This window comes from Kwoniella mangroviensis (assembly GCF_000507465.2).
Source record: "Kwoniella mangroviensis CBS 8507 chromosome 1 map unlocalized Ctg01, whole genome shotgun sequence".
In the NCBI taxonomy this organism is placed as follows: Eukaryota; Fungi; Basidiomycota; class Tremellomycetes; order Tremellales; family Cryptococcaceae; genus Kwoniella; species Kwoniella mangrovensis.
The window spans coordinates 1,399,435-1,419,275 of NW_027062533.1; the positions used below are offsets into that span (position 1 = coordinate 1,399,435).

Consider the following 19,841-nt stretch of genomic DNA (forward strand, 5'->3'; position numbering starts at 1 on the left):
TAGAAGAAGGTAGATGAGTCATCATCGTATTATAGATCTGTAACATATGAATAAATGACTTTCTTTTCCTTCACATTCTTGCACTGTTCTTCACGAGAGTGATAGTTCTCTGAGCAGTGAAAGAAGTATGTAGGCTGCTGCTCTGTCCGATACAAGGATAAAGAGATCTGAACTTATAGTCTAGACCGAAACAGAATGAGCATAAAGATGTATCATGACATGATCTCCTCCTTGATGATAAGTGAAAGAGAACCTAAGTAACATAAATGAAGAATGATATAGTACAACAAACCAATCAACCGATCAGACCAAATGCAGGAGTATATCTATCTATACTCCTAATCCACGTTCATACCCATACTAGCTCCACCAGAAGGGATCAACCTACTTTCCTTCTTTGTCTTACTCTTGTTTGTACCTTCAAGTTGCTGTAATGCCATGGCTTTTCTTCCTGCCGCACGGACCTTGATCTTTTCTCTGATCTTCTCTTTCTCCTCGAGATTCGGTACGGCTGCAGCGGTGGTACCCGAACGAGGTTGGACGAGTTCGATGTGCTTCTCGATGTTGAGAGCGGCGTCTCTGGCATTCTTGGCTGCGTTACCTGACATTCTGTTAAAAAGACAAGGCATTAGTAGAACATTCTTGTTTGATATATACAAGCTATACAAGTTGTGCGATGAATCATGTTCATGCTGTTGCTTTTCTTGATAGATGGATAGGTGAATAGCGAGATACAATGACACATACCTATTCTTCCAGAATGCCTTCTCCCTCTTAGCTTTGATCTCTGCTACTCTCTCCATTGCTTTCAGCGTGGTAGCCACCAACTCTCGATCGTATCGGACAGGAACGTTTCGTCGTTTTTCGAATTCGAATGTAGAGTCCTGTTAGAGGGTGAATGAATTAGCGTTGATGGGTTACGGTCTATAGCTCGTATTTGGAAAGAGACGCAATCAGAGGAAAGAATGATGATGGATCTCGTCATCGTCGCACCGTATCAATGAAAGACTGAATGCCAAATTCCACTCCGACACGTTTCTCCTAAATTGGCCAACCCCCCTTCCCTCTCTCTCATGCTTGAATAGAAAACATCACTCACCACGACCATCTCTTTCCCATTCGCCCTCCTGAAAGCCTTTGTCCACCTGACTTTTCTAGGGTTCCTCTTCATCTTGAAGTTCTTGTGACATTTGGAAGAACAGAACCTAAAGCATTTCGCATCGTTACGGACGAACATCGTCCCATGTCCTGGGTAGACGTTGGCGGAGCAGAAATAACACTTCTCGATACGCATGGTGATTGGCGCTCGTGCGGGTTAATGGAGGGGTATTGGTGGGGTGTGATGTATTGATGAGATGGACACGGATCAGCATGTAACAATCAACGAAAACAGGAATCGCTGGAAAAAATCTTCATAACTAGCTAGCTTTTCCATCTTTGATCACACGGCTATCACGTGGTGACTCTCCTGCACTATTTTCCTTCCGCAGGTTTGACCCTGATCTAGCGAGGTTTGTTTCTGTTCTGCTACTCTGCCCGATGTACGAGTACCATACCCTTTTACCCCTGAATAAATGCCACATCCGTAAATGCACAAACCGCACGAGTTTAATCAACGTGTCAGTCAACTAACAGTGGTAGTGCAGTTGCTACTCGGTTCAAGGTACTACCCCTCACTCTATCACAGGAAGACACATTCCAGACCATCTCCCATACGCTTGGATCAATATTTCATACTACACTCACTCACTATACCCAATCTATCATAGATATCACTACCATTCTTGACCAGCTCACTCTCTTACACTCCTTTTCGCCCCCCCTCCTCACTACACAGTACAAAATGAAGATGAGTATTGTGTCTCGTCTTTCAATGAACAGCTCAGGCTAACTCTATCTCTCTTTCGGCCTATACGCTCTGATCCTCGTCGGTGGTTTCGGTACCAGACTCAGACCTTTGACTGTGGGTTATTCTCATTTCTATCCAACAAGCCAGCTAGCTAGCACACATGTGGTCGAAGGCGGACGCGTAGAATGAACCTTTTGACGCGCAATTCGTACTCTGTGTGAGAGGACTGGAAAGCTGATGTGATTGACCCTCGAAAATTAGCTATCATGGCCTAAACCCCTTGTAGAGTTCTGTAACAAGGTGAGCTTCTACTCCATCCACCATCTTGCTTTGATGTAGATATATAGACTGACATTGTTACGCGTTGTAATGTTAGGCTATGATGTGAGCCACTCTGAACATTCCTTAGGTCCAACTTGTCGCGATGGAGAAGGGATTACTGACGCGTATGGATGCTGGCTTGATAGTTTACATCAAATCGAAGCTCTTGTCAAGGTATGTTGAGCTTTACTCTGTCGTACTTTGGATGAGACAAGAGACTGATTGATGTATGAATTTCACTACTCCTTTATAACAGGCCGGCGTGAAAGATATCGTACTCGCAGTCAACTATCGACCCGAAGTGATGGTCTCGGTGCTCAAGAAGACTGAAGAGGAATTCGGTATCAACATTCATTTCTCAGTTGAGACTGAACCTTTAGGTACTGGTGAGTGTTATCTTCAAATCCGAAAGCAACTTTTTCTGGCTATCCCTCCTAACATTGCGAGCTGCTGATAATCATGCTCTTCCCATCCAGCTGGTCCTCTTGCTCTCGCTAGAGAAATCCTCGGTAAAGATGATACACCTTTCTTCGTCTTGAACTCGGATGTTACTTGCATCTACCCATTCGAGGCGTTCAGGTGAGTTACCCACACATTCTGGAAAGCTTCAGTTCGTGACAACACAAATATACCTCCCCTCTTCATCAGCTATTGTTAATTAGAACCTGTTTATGTTGAGAACGCCTATTGACTACTCCGCTTCTTCCTCACAGAGACTTCCACATCGCCCATAAATGTGAAGGTTCAATCATGGTCACCAAAGTTGCCGAGCCCTCAGCGTACGGTGTAGTAGTCACCAAACCCGGATCAACAGTCATCGACCGATTCGTTGAGAAACCAGTCGAATTCGTTGGAAACAGAATCAACGCCGGTATCTATATTTTCAACCCAAGTGTTTTGGATAGGATTCAAGTGAGTGGTTGTTTCTCCTTTGGTACAATGCTATATAAAATCGCTATCGAGTTCCAAGTCAAATTGTTACCTTATTTACCTTTTCATCTCTTTCCCCGTGATCTCTATATATCAGTACATACATATGAAGCCGAAGATCTGAGGCTGACCCGTATATGTCAATCACAGCTTCAACCCACATCTATCGAAAAAGAGGTCTTCCCTGCTATCGCTGCCGATCAGCAATTGCATTCCTTCGACCTTCCCGGTTTCTGGATGGATGTCGGTCAACCAAAAGATTACTTGTCTGGTGAGTTGAATGTCTTCATAAAGTATTGGAACTGATAGCGGTGGATTCAAATTGCTGATATGACTTGTGATCACAGGAACATGTCTTTACCTTTCACACCTCACTTCCACACATTCACCTCTGCTCACTGACCCCAAGCAAAACAAATGGGTATACGGAGGTAACGTCCTGGTTGATCCTGTGAGTGATATCATTCGTATCCCAGCTGTGTCGGAGAGTCTTGTGTGACGACCACGAGGTAACAACGCTGATTCACTGTATCACATAGTCCGCTGAAATTGATCCTACTGCTGTTATTGGACCCAATGTCGTGATTGGTCCAGATGCCAAGATCGGTCCAGGTGTGAGATTACAACGATGTGTCATCCTCTCAAATGCTACCGTGAGGGATCACGCTTGGATCGCAAACTCCATTATCGGTTGGAACTCTAACGTAGGACGATGGGTGAGTGGGAACTCTAATGCGAAATTTGGCAGAATTTACATCACTCTGGATCATGTTGACTGATTCTGTTTCGAATCGATACAACAGACCCGAGTCGAAAACATCACTGTGCTCGGTGATGACGTTACTATCAAAGATGAACTTTATGTTAATGGTGCTTCAGTCTTGCCCCACAAGAGTGTAAGTGGTTGTATCTATCTCAGCTAGCCCCCAGGATAGGAAATTGAATATGAGCTGACCTGACATATCGATGATATATAGATCTCATCATCAATCACAGAACCCCGTATTGTCATGTGTAAGTTTTAACGCCCTGATTATCTGAGACTTATCTGATTAGCTGGCTGATTGTGTGGTTCTCGGATGCAGAATCAAAATCGGATTATACATTACCCACCTGATATTTCCCCTGATCATCCCAAATACCTATTTCACTCAACATATCCCTTCTACTGTATACTTCGTTTTTTTTCTCTTCTTAAAACTGAAAAATTGATACACTACTCATATTCTTCCCCTATTCGATCTCAGAGAAGAGGCATATGAGATGGTTTCATCATTTATACATCACATACATTACAATACAATCACATCGATCTTGATTTGATATTGATACTTAGAGGGGGTTTGGTGATACTGGTCCATGCAACATATCGATAGAGTCATTAATGTCCATCGTAAGAGAATTGCAGCGAGAAGCCAATTGAAAAGAACACATGAGGATGTGAATTTGTATGTAAGCGGAACAATGATCAGAGTGATCATTAAGAGATATCATTCATGTGGAGCACATCTATCGAAAGTATGTATACAGGTCGATATGGACAATGAGGAAATTATCATCATCCTCTGAGTTAATAAAGGCAATTCTCTTGGACATGCATCTATGATACCTGTTATCTGTTTTCAACCCAACCGGTCAAGTGATATTGTCTAATGCTGAACGGTATATTTATTTTCTTTGGTCTTGATGATGTTCTGTAAAGCTTCGACTTTCTCATCTTTAGTGGCGTTGTAAGCTATCTTAGCTTGGTTGAAAGCTATTTTGGTAAGATGCGATAGAACGATAATTATAATCAGTAAACCCGCAGATGAAGTATGATGAATCATATATAGGTGTATGTGATTTGCGCTAATTGCTGTACTTGACTCACGATTCTCAGGTGATTTTTGGAATTGTTTGAATAGGATATCACGCATTTGATTCAGACGTAATCCTTTGTGCTGTTCAGACGCAACGAAGGATATCAGCGTAAGTCTTCCGGTAGATGATAATTAGTACTCACCTCCTCTTTCAGTATCGGCAATTCACGTTCGTAGTATGCTTCGAAAGCAGCTTTGAAACGTCTCTACGATCATAGCATGAAATTGATCAGCTTGGTTCTTTCGACAAAGAAGCTTTCACTTACCTCTGGATGAGCGTCAATCGAGATAGCGGCCTAAATGATATTTCATCAGTCAGTCAGTTGGTCATGATGATCAATCACAATCAAATTGTAATCCCAAATCCTATACGGTTTTTTTAACTCGCCTTAGATCCCAGAGCAGCTTTATCAGTCTTCTGATTGACCAGCTCCATAGCTTCCAACATCTCCTCCAACCCTTGCGCACTGAGTTCAGGTACTTCTTCCAATTCACCAAATTCATTCTTAGCCCTTCGATGACCCATTGGATCGTTCAGACCGTATCCCGCTACTCCACTTCCAGTCTTTACTAATACATCGTTATTCTTCTTGACCTTGGAACCTGAAGCCTTAGGGGCCGATTTGGCTTTGGTGGGGAGGGAAGCTTCTTCGGCGGCTAGAAGGGCGTCTTTCTCTGCTTTCTTACGGGCTAAACCGAAAAATAAACATTCAGCAAACGAGTTCGTTCATGACAAGCCCCTACATATGCTCCGTAAAAGTAGACACTCACCAGCCTCGGCAGCTTTGTTGGCTGCAGCATCAGCTTTCGAATTGTTCTTAGCTGTTCCAGATTACCATCAATCCAGATATATCAGCTGTGTATCTAATTCATTGTGGACAAGACGGCTCACCTCCAGATTTCCAATCTTCGGCTTCTTTGGCTTCTTTTGCAGCGGCGGCAGCTTTCCCTTTCTTCTCCTAGTTTTTACTCAACCTGATCAGCTATCAATCGGTATAAGACATAATGAGCGATGAACCCACCTCGTTCTCCGCCTTCTTGGCTCGTCCAGATTCTTTCTTTGCGTTTCCTCCTTTTGGCGCCATGTTGATTGCTTGTATGAGGTTCGAGGTGATCGCGGTGATACTAATTTTGCTGGATATATAGATGAACAGAGGGAACAGGCTTTTATCTTCACAAGCCATGACATCCTTTCGCTTGCTTTCGGTCGAAAGATTAGAGTGAGGTGACACGTGGCTCCACGCGACTATCTCCTTTGTAAATCAAAGCTGAGTGATGACGCTCGGTCCGATGTTTATCGTCATTCACCCTCGGAACATATCCACCGGCGAGTACGAGTATCATCCATGCCAACATCTGTTATACAGCATTCTCTCATTCCACCCCTCATACTACAATTCATCACAAGTACTTATACCAAAACTGGAGGGACCAGCTTGAAAACTCAACAATGTCCGCCCAGCTTGATCTCGACTCAATCTTGGAGTTCACTATCAATCTTGCTCTGGAGGTACGTTTGGTCTCAGTCTCAGAAGTGAACTGGGATATGAACACGGGCTCCCCATTGCTACGAGTCACTTATATGGAGATGCTTACGACCCCTGTGTGTGTTTAGGCGGGTGAACTCATCAGATCAGGTCAGCAGAAACGATTCGCATCTGAATCTGCGAATGAAGATGAGAAAGTCAATAGTGTAGATGTGAGTGATCAAGGCAAGAAATGTATTTCACAAGGACCTTCACCTGGAGCCTGACCACGGGCCGAAAGTCTTACCTTATGGCTGATTTCATGGTCCTGAATTGATTCTTATAGCTCGTGACTGAAGTGGATAAAGCCGTAGAGGAATTCATAACAAAGAAGATCAAGGAGACTTATCCGGATCATCAATTGTGAGTTGGATCTACCACTAATTCCCGTACCTTCAAACAAGTTCTGATCTACATCATAGTTGAGTAGGGAGGGAGAAGTCACATTGTAATTGCACATGATACTGATTCTTGATTCGCTCTGACAGTATCGGTGAAGAAACGTTCAAAGGGCAGAAAATCACGGATGAACCAACCTGGATAGGTGAGTACCAACCCGACATTGACTTGACCGGGGTGTGCTGTGCTGATATCATAATATAGTCGAGTAAGCCATTGTCATTGCTACCGAATAGATCGACAATGAAAAATAGCTAATACGAGCTGTATAACCCATTCAAAGCCCTATAGATGGAACTACCAACTTCGTGAGCTTCTTGGTTATATCTAGTGTTTCCACGGAAGACCAAGCTCAACTATGAGAATGGTCAATGGGTGCTGATATAGTGAGATGATCAGATCCATGGCTTTCCAATGGTAGCTACCTCTATCGGACTCGCTGTTGGCGGTGTACCTGTGGTCGGAGTCATATATAACCCTTTCTTAGATCAGCTTGTAAGTCTTGCGCTACTGCCCATATGCACCCCTGGAAATGCTGCTGGGTTTTCGAAAAGGTGGGCTGATGTGCTTGATATACCTTATAGTACTCCGCTGCTAAAGGTAGAGGAGCTTATCTTAACCGTAAGACCAAATTACCAATTACAGGAAAGTTAAAACCCCTGCAATCTCTTGGTCACGCTTTGTAAGTGCTATAATCACTTGCACTCCGACCCATCAACTTCTGACCCCTTGAAGAATGTCCCTATGTCGGAATACTTTGAGCCTTTTGGAACAGACTGTCGCTCCTCGTTGATTAGCTAACTGTACTGGTCTATCGTAGGATCGCAGTAGAGTATGGGTCCGCTCGATCAGCTCCACAACTCCCATCTAAAGTGAAAACTTTTCAAGCACTCGCTGGATCACCTGAACTAGGTGGTAAGATGTGTCATTCGCTCAGAAGTATGGGTAGTGCTGCTTTGAACATCGCGGCTGTTGCTAGTGGTGGTTTAGATTTGTAAGTACCTCACCTTTGAGCTGTCCTTAGATTTCCGGCTGATAGAGATGTTGATCTAATGCAGGTACTGGGAAGTTGGCGTAAGTGTCCTCGAACACTTGTGATCAACGAAAAACCTTCCGGATGTAAGCTGATTGGTTGAAATGATGCGGTATGATTCTAGTGTTGGGCTTGGGATGTTTGCGTAAGTACATGGAACCCCTTCCATCATCAGCTCGTAGTGGTCTGATGCAAAATTGCATGATGACGCGAAGACTGGACCAACGCTGATATGACTCTTGATAGGCCGGTATATGTATACTTCAAGAAGCAGGTGGTGTGATGTTCGGTCCAAAGACATCTTCCTTGTCAGGTGAAATCGATGGTGATCTTCTCAGTGAGTGGTTTCTCCCATAAGCTGGATTGGCGGTACACATGCTAATCCACTTAATTTTAGCCGGACGAAAATACTTATCTGTTAGAGGTATTGCTCCCACTGCAGTGAGTTGATTCATTATGCTATCTATGTCAGCCTCACCTGGCTAATGCTGATGCATATGAGTGCAGACCGAGACCAGCTTGCAGGTCCAACAGAGATTTGCAAAGGAGTTTTATGATACTACGGATGACATCGAACCTTAGAATGGAGATATGACGGAAAGGGGTATATGAGTAATGCTGAACATGCACATAGATAGTTGTAGGACAAACATCGTGGACTGCACAATAGTCGAGACAAGTTGGACTGACACCTTACTACCTTACTGTATATGCATGAGGATATGCCAGCAGAAAGAGTATAGGAAGACAAGATGAATCGTATGCATCGGACTTAAGGAGAGCCTATCGGTTATAAGGCTGACTTGGTGTGGTGCCACAAGCTCAAATATCCGATGTGGTGTCGGTGTTTTGTTTTTCGGTGAGCTGCCTCGTGAGCCATTCTGTCGACCCAGGAGTGATGGGTTATGTGCTCGAAAACCTTTAATGGTTCATCTTGAATGTCGATACTTGTTAGTCTCTTACTCTAGACATCAAGCATTAAAAATGGTAAGTCACATAGGCATACACATATCACGGCGATAACGAGGAGGACAACGTCAGATGGAGCAAGGATGGCATGGGAAGGAGGATATATCGCTATTCGACTTTTATTGCTGGAGCTCAAGTTGGAGATGTGAACGAGGATATAGTTTTGACTATTGGCTGACTTGGTATGATGCTGCTTAGGGTCGAGGTCCTAAGAAGCATTTGAAACGATTGGCAGCACCATCCTCATGGATGCTCGACAAGTTGGGCGGGACCTACGTGAGTTATCTCGCCGATAACGAATTTTAAGGTAAAAAAATTTATCTGATTTTCGTTTGGTTGGCTGGTTAGGCTCCTCGCCCTTCTCCCGGTCCTCACAAGCTCCGAGAATCCCTCCCTCTCACCGTCTTCCTTAGAAACAGATTGAAGTACGCTTTGACCGGACGAGAAGTCACCGCCATTGTCAAGCAAAGACTCATCAAGGTCGACGGTAAAGTTAGAACCGATGAGACTTTCCCTGCTGGTTTCATGGGTGAGTTTGGTTCTGGTTTTGCTTCTCTCACATCACTTCCTTCTTACTTCTGTCGTGGGGTACAATAAACTGCGAGAGAAGCTTGAGGGAAGACGCTGTCAATGAGAATGAGCCGGAGTTGTATGATGGAAACTGGAAACTGACTTGTTGGTGTTTCTACTCAGATGTCATCACCATTGAGAAATCAGGTGAACACTTCCGACTCTTATACGACATCAAAGGTCGATTCACCATCCACCGAATCACCCCTGAGGAAGCCACTTTCAAGCTTTTGAAAGTAAAGAAACACCAACTCGGTGCTAAAGGGGTACCTTACCTCGTCTCCCACGATGGACGAACCATCCGATACCCTGACCCAGCTATCAAAGTCAACGACACCGTCAAATTCGACTTTGTGCAAAACAAGATTGTTGACCACATCAAGTTCGAACCTGGAAATGTAGTTATGGTTACCGGTGGACGAAACATGGGTCGATCAGGTGTTATCGTACACAAGGAGAGACATTTGGGTGGTTTCGATATCGTTCACGTTAAGGATGTTTTGGACCGAACTTTCGCTACCAGGTGAGTTTCTCATATCCCTTATCCTCACGTCGACTGATCTCATACTGATGAATCTTTGTGTACTGCTATATAGACTCTCTAACATTTTCGTTATCGGTGAAGGTGCCAAGGCTCAAGTATCCTTACCTAAGGGCAAGGGTGTTAAGCTTTCCATCGCCGAGGAGAGAGATCAAAGAAGAAGACAACGAGCTCAAGATGCTTAAATATAAAACAACAGCAATTGAGTTTGGTCGTTGGTCTAGGTTTAGATCCCGGGATGAAAGGGATAGTGGTATATATGCTTGTACTTTTGGACATGCAACCTTCTTTCATGACATTTTGACGGGCTTACGTAGAGTCTGGATGTACGGGTACATCATTGACTTCCAACAACAGGTTTTACCCGTCGTTGCCAGGGAGTCGTCGAAGGTATATGTAATCTTATCACTTCACATGCTTTGCACCTTGTCCTGCCGTTTTATTCCCATCAGCATTCATTGTCAATAGCAACTATCATTCTGCAGAATAGCCTTTCAGCTGTCGTCCATCCTCTTTGCCAATTTTTTCGAGGAGCTTGAACACATTGCCCAAAATGCCTACCTTTCGCAACTTCACGGGTGATCTCAAACTCTCACATACCGTTCATTCGAAATATAGTACCGAAACGGACTTTGCAATTATATCATACGATTTGGTACAGTTCAATGTCGAGAAGGAAATAATACTCAGACAAAGGTCAGTCCAATTGGTAGGATTGCATGGCTGCTAGGACTATGTCTGATGTTACGCGGCTCTCAGCTCGACCCTCCGACAGATTGTTTCCGATTTCGAAGGAAAAGGGCAAGCTAGTAAGGGGATCATTTTCTTGCAATACGGATATTCCAATATCCTAGAATCCTTCGTTCGACTATGCTATGGTGGACCTCTGGAGACCCCAAAACCCCAAAATGCCTGAAGAATCTGTGAAGAGCATTCCAGTCTGGCCCTTCTGCTGAGGGTACTGAAAGCCTCACAATTGTATTTCAAGCTCATACAGCAAATTTATAGATGGATTATGGACAAACAACTAGGTGCATGGTATTTCTTCTCTTTCGCTGACAAAGCAGATTTACCTGATGTTGCCACATGCGCAATTGCTCATGGCCAAACCATGATTTGGCCAGGAGGAGGTAGATGCTCAGATGTCACTCAAGACGGCGTGAGTTGCTGCTGGGACGCTCCGGTCTTTGTTATATGGCTCAAAGACTTACACATGTGCTGTGTGGACAGGAGATCACAAATGAACCGTTTTGGGGTGCGATCGGGTCAATCGACATAATGGATCCTACCGCCATGAGCGTACGGTCTTTCTTCTCTCTTTCCGATAAATACATGTACGGGCTATGCAGAGCCATGCGGCCTTCCCCTCGCTTAATGCCGTCAGACGCCAGGAATTCCAGAGATGTAACTTTCTGGAAATCGGTAGTTTCAGATTTCCAGGAAATCATGCGGGACTTCGAAAACAGTATGTCAGCTTTCCAGCAAATGGCCTCAATAGGGATTTGATGAGTGTCGCTGATAAGCAGATCTCTGGGAAGGTAATCGTGTTGATAAAGGAAAGCTGCCACCGACAGAGTCTTATACGCAAAAACATCTCAAACAAAAATATCAATTTGACGATTCCGATTTGACGATCATCGCAAGCGATGGGGCGAAGCTTTGTATCCACCGAGATATTCTCAACCATACCAGGTCTGTCGAGGTCCATTTCAGCCACTGTGGGCAACGGAAACCAAGCTGACATTGAACGGTGATTTCGCATACCGTAGCTCGACATTCAAGGACGTACTGGCATGTCTTCAAGTCCACCCCAAAAGTGCCACAGAGCTAGAGTTCACCGATACAGAGATCGAAGCGTCCCGAACCGTCAAGCTGATCCTTGCATTCCTATACAACCCTGTCGATATCAAGTCTCCAGCTTCTGAGGAGGTCCGGGAATTCGTTGACTTGATCCAATTTTGCCTCAAATACGATGCGTCAGATGTGTTGGAGAACCTTCGGACTTACCTTTACTTATGGAATCGTATTGGGTCCGTTTCCTTTGCCGATGTGTTTCTCGCGGCTTCTTATATGGACGACCTACCTCTCATGGTCGCAGCTTTCAGCAATCCCAAAAATATCTGGGGTGGTGGACGAGTACGAGCTGTAAGTATTCCAAAATCTGCAGCTTAGTTTTCATTCTCAGCTGACATACCTTTACACGAGCGCAGGATCATACAACTAGAAACACATCCCTTGGAATGATTGAAGGTGCTCCAATGTTCGATCTGACTGCAGCTCCCTTCGAATGGTTCGTACAGATTCCAATGGACATCAAATGGAGCCTCCTGAGAGGGACACGGCGCAGCTTCTTCCAGCCTCTGAATGATCAGAGGTGGCTGAGAGCAGGCACCGTGTTCGAAATTTGTGTCAAGCGACTTCGTCAGTACATACTCCCCCACAGGTTGTGGCGCTGCCGATCACTGATCATCTCATAAGATAGGTGCCTATCGCTCCGGCAGCTACAAGAAGTAGAGGGGTTCCGGGTGGAAGAAAATTGATGACTGCACCGGGTGATGAGGATGTAAGGGATAGCTTTGAGCAATAGCCGCGTAGTTGATTGTGAAGGTTTGATCTGAAATTTCAAGAAGGGCTGTAAAGATGTAATCCTGACTATCGTACGAAGAGCAACACGCACTCATGATGTTCGACTAGAGCTTCGAATGCGACTCTACGCACATCTCGTACATAAGGCTTTAGGATGGACTGTGTACCTTTTCACATGAATGTGAGCCTCTCTGGGATCAAAAAGAAGTCCTTGAACAGTTACACGAGCATATCATCTCGACCGGTGTAATCAAATTGTGTTTCTCTCCATCATCACTCATAAGATTAGATCATGTCTACAAAATCCAAAGTTCGTCTCCTGAATGGAAGTTCCTCGCTTGAGGATGACTGTGTCGTCACCAAAAGAATTTGGCTACACCCCGACGACGTGGCAGATCTATCAATAATCTCTCATGATGGGGTACAATTCGAAGTCTATTCTAGGATGATTCTCAAGTACAGGTCAGTGGGACCTGTCACTGATGCACAATATCGGGTATTGCATTATCAATCTGATCAGAATATGGTGTTTATAGCTGGATCATTCGACAAGAAATTGAACGTGCCGAACTGCGAGGTATAAACTCTCCTGTGATCTATATCAATTCGGAAGCAGGAACAGAGGCAGTTGTTCGGCTGTTCGTGGACTTGTGCAAATTAGGGGAGCTAAGTTCAATCTCGCTACGCCAGGTTAACAACTATCATGCGTTAGCGACCTTTTTGCAAGACATTGGAGCTATGCCATTGTGGTACTCGCTCTTACGACATATGTACCGCTGGATCGCATCCAGCGATGTACTGTAGCAAGCCTGAATTGCTTTTTGTTTGCCTCTCAGGTGGATATGACAGATCTTGGCACCTGCATCCTCAACGCAATGTGTTCGCAGATTTGGCCCAAATCGAGAGTAAGCTTATCTTCTCATAAGTGAAGGCATCAGAAGTCGACTGACCAAAAACCTCGGCGTGTCTTCCCTCAGCTAAATGGGGCAGATCAACATCTGTTTTGGGGTATGATCTCTTCAGCTGATACAATGGACCTTACTGCGATGCCTTGGAGCATATTCGAATTGATCCCGAAGGAATGGCAATACTCCCTCATTAGAGCGATGCGTCGTTTCCTTCGTCAGGATCCGATGGCAGACCTCAATGGTCGGTCGAGAGTAATCTGGAATGAAGTCGCTTCCGATTCCGCCGATATAATGAAGAATATCAGTCGTGAGTGCCAAGTCGTGCTGTATAGCGTGTAACATATCTGACCGCTGAACATCTACGATGCTGGATATCTCGCCGAACGGGCAGGCAATGACTCGAGCCAAATGAAGGCGTCTGTAAATTCTCAATTGCAGGAGGAATATCAATTCAGTGATGCAGACATAGATTTCCTCTCTAGCGATGGGTTCAAATACAGGGTACATCAGGCGGTTTTGTCTCGTTCGAGGTGAGTTCCTGCCTACGAGAGGATTCCACGCCCGAAAATCTGAACCCTTTGATCTCCGTTTTGCCCATATAGCCATATCTTTCAAGATCTATTGACACTCCCTCAAGAAACCGACTCACAAGAGATCAATTTGATTGATCCAAACATTGAAACGTCAGATGTAGTGGCTTTGTTCCTAAAGTTCCTATATGGCCCACTAAAGCACGATCTCGAGAACTTCGACCGATACATCAGATTGATCCAGTTTTGCATCAAGTACGATGCTACGGATACTCTCGAGAGCATCTGCACTTGTATACGCATCTGGAACAGTTGCGGAATAATCTCTTTTGCCGACGTTTTTCTGGCAGCATGCTACATGGATGATTTGTCTCTGATGGTAGATGCCTTCGGCAACCCTAACACTATTTGGGGCGGTCCAAAAGAGGAAGTAAGTCTTGTACCAAGCTATGAGATTGATTGTAAGACGCGAGTGTTGACTCCCTCAAGCTGTTTTGCTCCCACGAGATTGTGTTCCACACTCGTAATACCACCATCACAGCAATCGAAGGATTTGAGATGTTAGATCTCAGTGCAGCTCCCTTTAACTGGTTTAGCAGAATCCCCGATGAGTATGTCTGGGCCCTTTTGAGAGTGACGAGAGACGGCTTGTACCGAAATTCAACAGGAAACCGTCTGAGTCGGGAAGAGCGAGTACAATATGGGAAAGACTTCGAACGGCTTGTCGAAGATCTCAGTGAGTTTCTACCTGCTCATTGTAATGACCAACTGCTATTGAGGCATGGAAGGTAACGATGGGTTTTGATATTATTCATAGGAACTCACCGTGCCAACATAAATAAGAAGTGAAATGGGTAAGACCGATGACACCCAAGTACTGTTTCTTTAGGTACTGCATACTCCTCGAGATAGCCACTTTGAACCGCTTTTTGAACTCAAGCGTTGCTACAAAGGTCTGACGGATCTTTTTATCCGATGATCAAGCGCTCCATGCATGTTTTACTTTTTCGAGCTTATCGCAGGCGCAGTAACAGCTTTTTAATGGTCCGAGAATTTGAGAATTGAGCCCACAGCCCCTCTGAGAAAGCTACTTATGTAACTTGAAAAGCTGATTAGATCTCTCTACAACCGAAGATGACCACGGTACGCTTTGAAATGTCTGGAACCATTACTTTCCGAGATAGGTATATTGCCTCGGTCATAGGATCTCAACGCGCATGTCGTTCTTCCTTGGGCCGGGAGAAACTAAACACTCACGAATAATCTACCTGAGCCACTAGCATTTGGTAGCGGATATCCACTCTCGAACTTTCTCATGCCTCTTGGGCAGCCTGATATTGAACTATGAGTTCCTGATCACTATATGGCAATCATGACATATTTGCAAGAAAGCATGTATATGTAAGATGCATTACGTTATTGCTACTGCAAGTCAATGATACACGCACAGTCTCCACTTCCAGCCAAATTACATTTTCCAGATCCTACACAGATCTCCCGATTCAATCACCAAAGCTCCCAAATCACCATGATCCATCTCCATCATCCAGCTTCCATCGTTCTCATATTGTGTCGTTCGTTGTTGACCTTTCTGGTCGGGTCCTCCACCGATACACACGACCACCTGTCCAGGTTGGTCGGGTTTACAAGGTCGGAGATATTCAGCAGGTATATCTTCGATTATGCTCGAATCGTCAAGCGAGATACAATGACATGATTCTCCATTGATCTGATCGTAGCCGAATCTCTTACCATCGTGAGCACCTCTCTGGAAATGAAGCGGTGATCTGCTGTTGGGTTTCGACGAGGATCCAACTTCCACTATGACATTTCGGAAATCAAGTGCCCAATCCCAAGGTATAGCACCAGCTGCCACCTGAGGACCACCGCCTGCACCTCCACCGTATGGTGTTGGAGCTCCGAAAGGCGTAGGTGCTCCGTAGGGCGTTGGACCACCTAGACCTGGCGTAGGGGCTGATAAGGCTGCACCGGGTGTAGGAGCAGCATACGTCGGTGGGCCAGCGAATGGTGTGGGAGCGCCGTAAGGTGTAGGTGCAGAGTATGGGTTAGATGGCGCAGCAGGAGTAGGGGCGGAATTTACAGTTGGGGGTCCTCCATATGGTGTAGGCGCAGTGATAGGTCCATTGTTGTACTATAAGGTGACGTGTTAGCTGTCACATCTCAGCATGCAACATGGAAGAAATGCATGACTTACCCTTGATCCCCCAGTGTCCATACCAGACCCATACGTAGACCCGGCCGGAGCAGGTGTCCTGCCTCCCGAAGGCCCGGCGCCAGCCCCATAGGGATTAGGTGTTTTACCACCCATACCCGCAGCTCCAGCACCCCAGGCAGGTGTTCTTCCACCATCCGCAAACCCAGGAGCCGGTGTCTTGCCACCGCTACCAGCCCATCCAGGAGTTTTACCTCCTGCACCTCCCCATCCTGGCGCTGGAGTTTTACCACCTGCACCCCATCCAGGTGCGGGTGTTCGGCCTCCCGCACCAGCTCCGGCAGCGTAAGGGTTTGGTGTTTTGCCACCTCCAATACCCTGAAACGTCCTGTCAGCTCTGGGTATGGGATACCAAAGGGAAATATGAATACTCACACCTGCAGCATATGGATTTGGTGTCTGACCGAATCTCGCAGCTGGAGTTCTTCCACCGAAACCTCCAGGAGTTTGTCCGCCCTAAACTTGCCATCAGCAGGTAAAAACATTTGGTCTTCCATCCCTCACTCACATTCATTGGAGCACCATTGTAAGGGTTAACATCATATCCACCAGCACCTACACCACGTCCGTACCCGCCAGGTCCACCACCAGCTTCGAGCGGGAAAGTTGCACCTGTCTTTTGGCTGATTTATATGTCGCCTGTCAGCTGATCTGACGCTACTCATTGATAATGCAGACACTTACTCTTTCCTCTTCAGAGAAGTCAAAGCAATAGTCAAAGTCTTGTTGTTGGTCTTCAATTCCACTCTGGCATTATCACCTTGGATATCTCGGATCGTACCCAACAGACCTTTGCTTGTCCCTTTGATTACCACGACAAGGGTATTGATCAATCTATTTCGATTGACATTGGTAGCGGGAGGAGGCATGAGCGATGCACCGCCATAAGGTAATTGCTGGTTCAGTGCAGGGTTGATCTTGCCTAAGTCGCTTACGGCAGATTTCGGTGTGACTGAAATTAATGATTGAGCTCGAGCAACGAATACACCATTGTTCTCGGTGAGATCTCGGTTGTGTAGGAAGACGAAAAGCGATCGGAATATGTTTATCACTTCTCCTTGTCGATTCTGATGTGCATTGTTTTGTCAGCTAAATGATTATGAGTGTCCTCGACTACTTAGCTCACCTCTCCCTCAGTCTCCTTCATGTTATCTCCCACTTTCATATCGTTTCCTTGGGAATCGGTAGCAACAGCCAAACGCTTGTTATCTCTTCTCAATGTCACTTGATCGGGTGTGACAGATCTAGCAGCACCATTCTGATCTAGTACACGCAGTAAGGCTCCCTCGATTTTTGTGACAACAGCAGCAGTGGTAGAACTAGATTGGGTTGGTCAGCTAATTCGCATTTGACCTACTCGCGCAGTTCTAGCTCACTCTAGCATGACCAGGTCATGCAGATCATACAATCCACCAGTCTTAGTCGTGTTGGAAGTATCCGCGGCCTTTCTGATATCTTTCGAGAACACTTTGATCTACATACGGAAGTCAGCTTCCAGCAGTGATCTGTAATTCTCCAAAATGGGCTTACCTCTTGTTCCCCTTGATCAGACATTAATGTTACTACATCACCTTTCACTTCGACCACCATACCAGTTGCATCTTGATTCTTGCCCGCCAACACTTTGACATGTTCACCAATATCGAATCTTTTCCTGACACTTCTCGAGGGTACTTCAATGATTTGATCGTGCACTTCACCTCCTACAGCTTTTATCGATATGACGTCCGAAGTTACCGTTTCGACAACACCATATAATCCAGTTTGTTCACCTTCGTACACTTCAACTTGATCACCAGGCAACAGAACCGACACAGTAAGGTTTTTGTTGGCATCTGCTATAGCGGATAAATCGAATTTAGCAGTAGATTGATCATCTCCTGAAAATCTCGATATCTCTTCTAAAGTTGGATTGACATTTTCACTTTCGATCACATTGATCTTGACGTCTTTGACACAGAAACCATCAATGTATTCGTCATTATCGAAGAAATAACTCCCCTGAGCACCTTGTCTCACACTCTGTCGACCATAGATCTTCCTAACATCGTCGTATGAGAATAATCTTGAAGGTGGTTTTATAGAAGATGTGAATCCTTTTCCGTTCGCCGCTCTTTCTTTCCTCTTTTCTCTAGGTGTAAGATCGATTCTAGGTATGAACTTTATTCCGACAACTCCACTTGTGATCTGATCCGTATCTACCACCTGAGCTAAGTCACCTGTATGTTTACCCCTCTTCATCCTGATCCACATTCCTGGTATCAAGTTCACGTCCTTCTTCTTGATCTTGAGCAAAGGAGCCATTTCCTCAATGGGCACAAGCGATACACCTCTTGAGGGGAAGATACCGACGATACCGGCGATAGCAGCACTGACAGAGGCAGATTGTCGAGCTTCGAGGAATATCATACCTTGAAGCGAGTCTCGGAAGAATACTGAGATCACTTCGATGGGGTTGGCAGAATATTGTTGGGAGAAGACTTTTCGGAAGATAGAAGCACAGATCGCAGCTTCTCTACCAGTCTGCATCAGGTTTCAGCTTAGCTTTTGACCTGGGCAGTAAGACAGAAGCTTACCTTGACATATACCCTCCATAAACTAGGATCATTCACACCGGGCATCAACAACCTCTGAGGCACTGCATCACTATCACCGTTATATCTCGCTGCGGCCGTTCTTGCATGTCTCTCTTTCAATCTCTGTACTATATCTTGCACGTCTTCTTCCTCGTTTCTACCAATCGTTCGATCCAATCTTCGATGTTGATAATCACTCTGAGTAGCTCCTTCTTCAGGTGCTTCATCGATGAACTCGGCAACTATAAATTCATCAAGTCAGCCGATAATCACAGATGGATGGCCATATCATAACTGACCATCTCCATAATCATTATCCTCGTCTTCCTCTTCGTCCTCATCATCTACCTCAGCTTCGACATCCAAGAACCTATATCTCTTCTGCTTTCTCCGACGCTACGTTTCAATCGCAATTTAAATCAGCTTGATTCAGCATGCAAGGCAGTACCATGAAGTCAGCGGACCTTTCGACGCCTTTCGCCTACGATAGGTCAAAGCATGTCAGCTCGTCATTCTGAAGAAATGAACGGGGGTAGATTGACTGACCATCATTCTCTTCATCATCATCCTCGTCCTCCTCGTCATCTTCTTCATCTTCATCCTCATCCAGATCATTCTCTACATCCTCTTCAGCCTTCTCATCATCTGCTTTTACTACTTCATCGGCGTCATCAACGTCCTACAAACTAAACTGTCAGCTGGGATTGCAGTTACTAGAAGGACAAACAAGCTGCACTCACGTCTTCTTCTGCGCGTTTTCAATGGAACATCAGTTTATACAGCGAAAGTCAGTTGAAAGTCTTGTTTTGTGAAGGGATGATGAATCCAGCGAAACTAACCGTCAGGATCTACTATTCTTGGCTACAAGCACAGATTATATCAGCCATCCATCCCATTGAATCAGCAACTGCTGGGAAAATTACTCACTCTCTTCTTCGTTACTGGTCTCTCATCTTCGGATTTCAGGTCAACAGGTGAAGACGGATCTTCGATATCTGACATGTTGGTTTG

At 45.2% G+C, this 19,841-nt stretch overlaps 8 protein-coding genes across 8 annotated transcripts; 5 read left to right on the top strand and 3 right to left on the bottom strand.

Moving 5' to 3' along the window:
- Positions 1-338: 338 nt before the first annotated feature.
- I203_100522 (uncharacterized protein) lies at positions 339-1,294 on the bottom strand (the record flags this gene model as incomplete). Its single annotated transcript, XM_019150350.1, has 3 exons — positions 339-609; positions 748-884; positions 1,100-1,294. The coding sequence occupies 3 exons, from the start codon at positions 1,292-1,294 to the stop codon at positions 339-341; spliced, it is 603 nt and encodes a 200-aa protein (XP_019000316.1).
- A 280-nt stretch (positions 1,295-1,574) lies between these two features.
- I203_100523 (mannose-1-phosphate guanyltransferase) lies at positions 1,575-4,125 on the top strand (the record flags this gene model as incomplete). Its single annotated transcript, XM_065516671.1, has 13 exons — positions 1,575-1,585; positions 1,948-1,963; positions 2,111-2,149; positions 2,226-2,233; positions 2,317-2,344; positions 2,427-2,556; positions 2,647-2,749; positions 2,884-3,082; positions 3,251-3,371; positions 3,448-3,551; positions 3,640-3,816; positions 3,904-3,996; positions 4,078-4,125. 13 exons carry the CDS (start codon positions 1,575-1,577, stop codon positions 4,123-4,125), a joined length of 1,077 nt encoding a protein of 358 aa, XP_065373489.1.
- Positions 4,126-4,749: 624 nt separating this feature from the next.
- Positions 4,750-6,044, bottom strand: I203_100524 (uncharacterized protein; the record flags this gene model as incomplete). The annotated part of the gene is made up of 8 exons (XM_065516672.1): positions 4,750-4,856; positions 4,971-5,040; positions 5,103-5,165; positions 5,226-5,255; positions 5,348-5,649; positions 5,731-5,781; positions 5,852-5,918; positions 5,982-6,044. The coding sequence occupies 8 exons, from the start codon at positions 6,042-6,044 to the stop codon at positions 4,750-4,752; spliced, it is 753 nt and encodes a 250-aa protein (XP_065373490.1).
- A 365-nt stretch (positions 6,045-6,409) lies between these two features.
- Positions 6,410-8,499, top strand: I203_100525 (uncharacterized protein; the record flags this gene model as incomplete). Its single annotated transcript, XM_019150353.1, has 13 exons — positions 6,410-6,469; positions 6,575-6,658; positions 6,772-6,848; positions 6,974-7,029; positions 7,176-7,192; positions 7,284-7,379; positions 7,469-7,566; positions 7,705-7,878; positions 7,943-7,958; positions 8,042-8,062; positions 8,164-8,254; positions 8,315-8,358; positions 8,425-8,499. The coding sequence occupies 13 exons, from the start codon at positions 6,410-6,412 to the stop codon at positions 8,497-8,499; spliced, it is 909 nt and encodes a 302-aa protein (XP_019000319.1).
- Positions 8,500-8,841: 342 nt separating this feature from the next.
- I203_100526 (40S ribosomal eS4 domain-containing protein) lies at positions 8,842-10,182 on the top strand (the record flags this gene model as incomplete). The annotated part of the gene is made up of 5 exons (XM_019150354.1): positions 8,842-8,904; positions 9,085-9,162; positions 9,235-9,415; positions 9,580-9,979; positions 10,053-10,182. The coding sequence occupies 5 exons, from the start codon at positions 8,842-8,844 to the stop codon at positions 10,180-10,182; spliced, it is 852 nt and encodes a 283-aa protein (XP_019000320.1).
- A 368-nt stretch (positions 10,183-10,550) lies between these two features.
- On the top strand, positions 10,551-10,913 carry I203_100527 (uncharacterized protein; the record flags this gene model as incomplete). The annotated part of the gene is made up of 2 exons (XM_019150355.1): positions 10,551-10,693; positions 10,757-10,913. 2 exons carry the CDS (start codon positions 10,551-10,553, stop codon positions 10,911-10,913), a joined length of 300 nt encoding a protein of 99 aa, XP_019000321.1.
- A 195-nt stretch (positions 10,914-11,108) lies between these two features.
- Positions 11,109-12,511, top strand: I203_100528 (uncharacterized protein; the record flags this gene model as incomplete). Its single annotated transcript, XM_065516673.1, has 6 exons — positions 11,109-11,156; positions 11,228-11,462; positions 11,524-11,689; positions 11,767-12,142; positions 12,208-12,418; positions 12,480-12,511. The coding sequence occupies 6 exons, from the start codon at positions 11,109-11,111 to the stop codon at positions 12,509-12,511; spliced, it is 1,068 nt and encodes a 355-aa protein (XP_065373491.1).
- Positions 12,512-15,489: 2,978 nt separating this feature from the next.
- I203_100529 (transcription elongation factor SPT5) lies at positions 15,490-19,832 on the bottom strand (the record flags this gene model as incomplete). Its single annotated transcript, XM_065516674.1, has 15 exons — positions 15,490-16,173; positions 16,237-16,572; positions 16,630-16,710; positions 16,763-16,877; positions 16,939-17,321; positions 17,381-17,573; positions 17,631-17,728; positions 17,785-18,777; positions 18,831-19,072; positions 19,130-19,226; positions 19,295-19,311; positions 19,377-19,509; positions 19,571-19,578; positions 19,670-19,691; positions 19,758-19,832. 15 exons carry the CDS (start codon positions 19,830-19,832, stop codon positions 15,490-15,492), a joined length of 3,477 nt encoding a protein of 1,158 aa, XP_065373492.1.
- Positions 19,833-19,841: the final 9 nt, after the last annotated feature.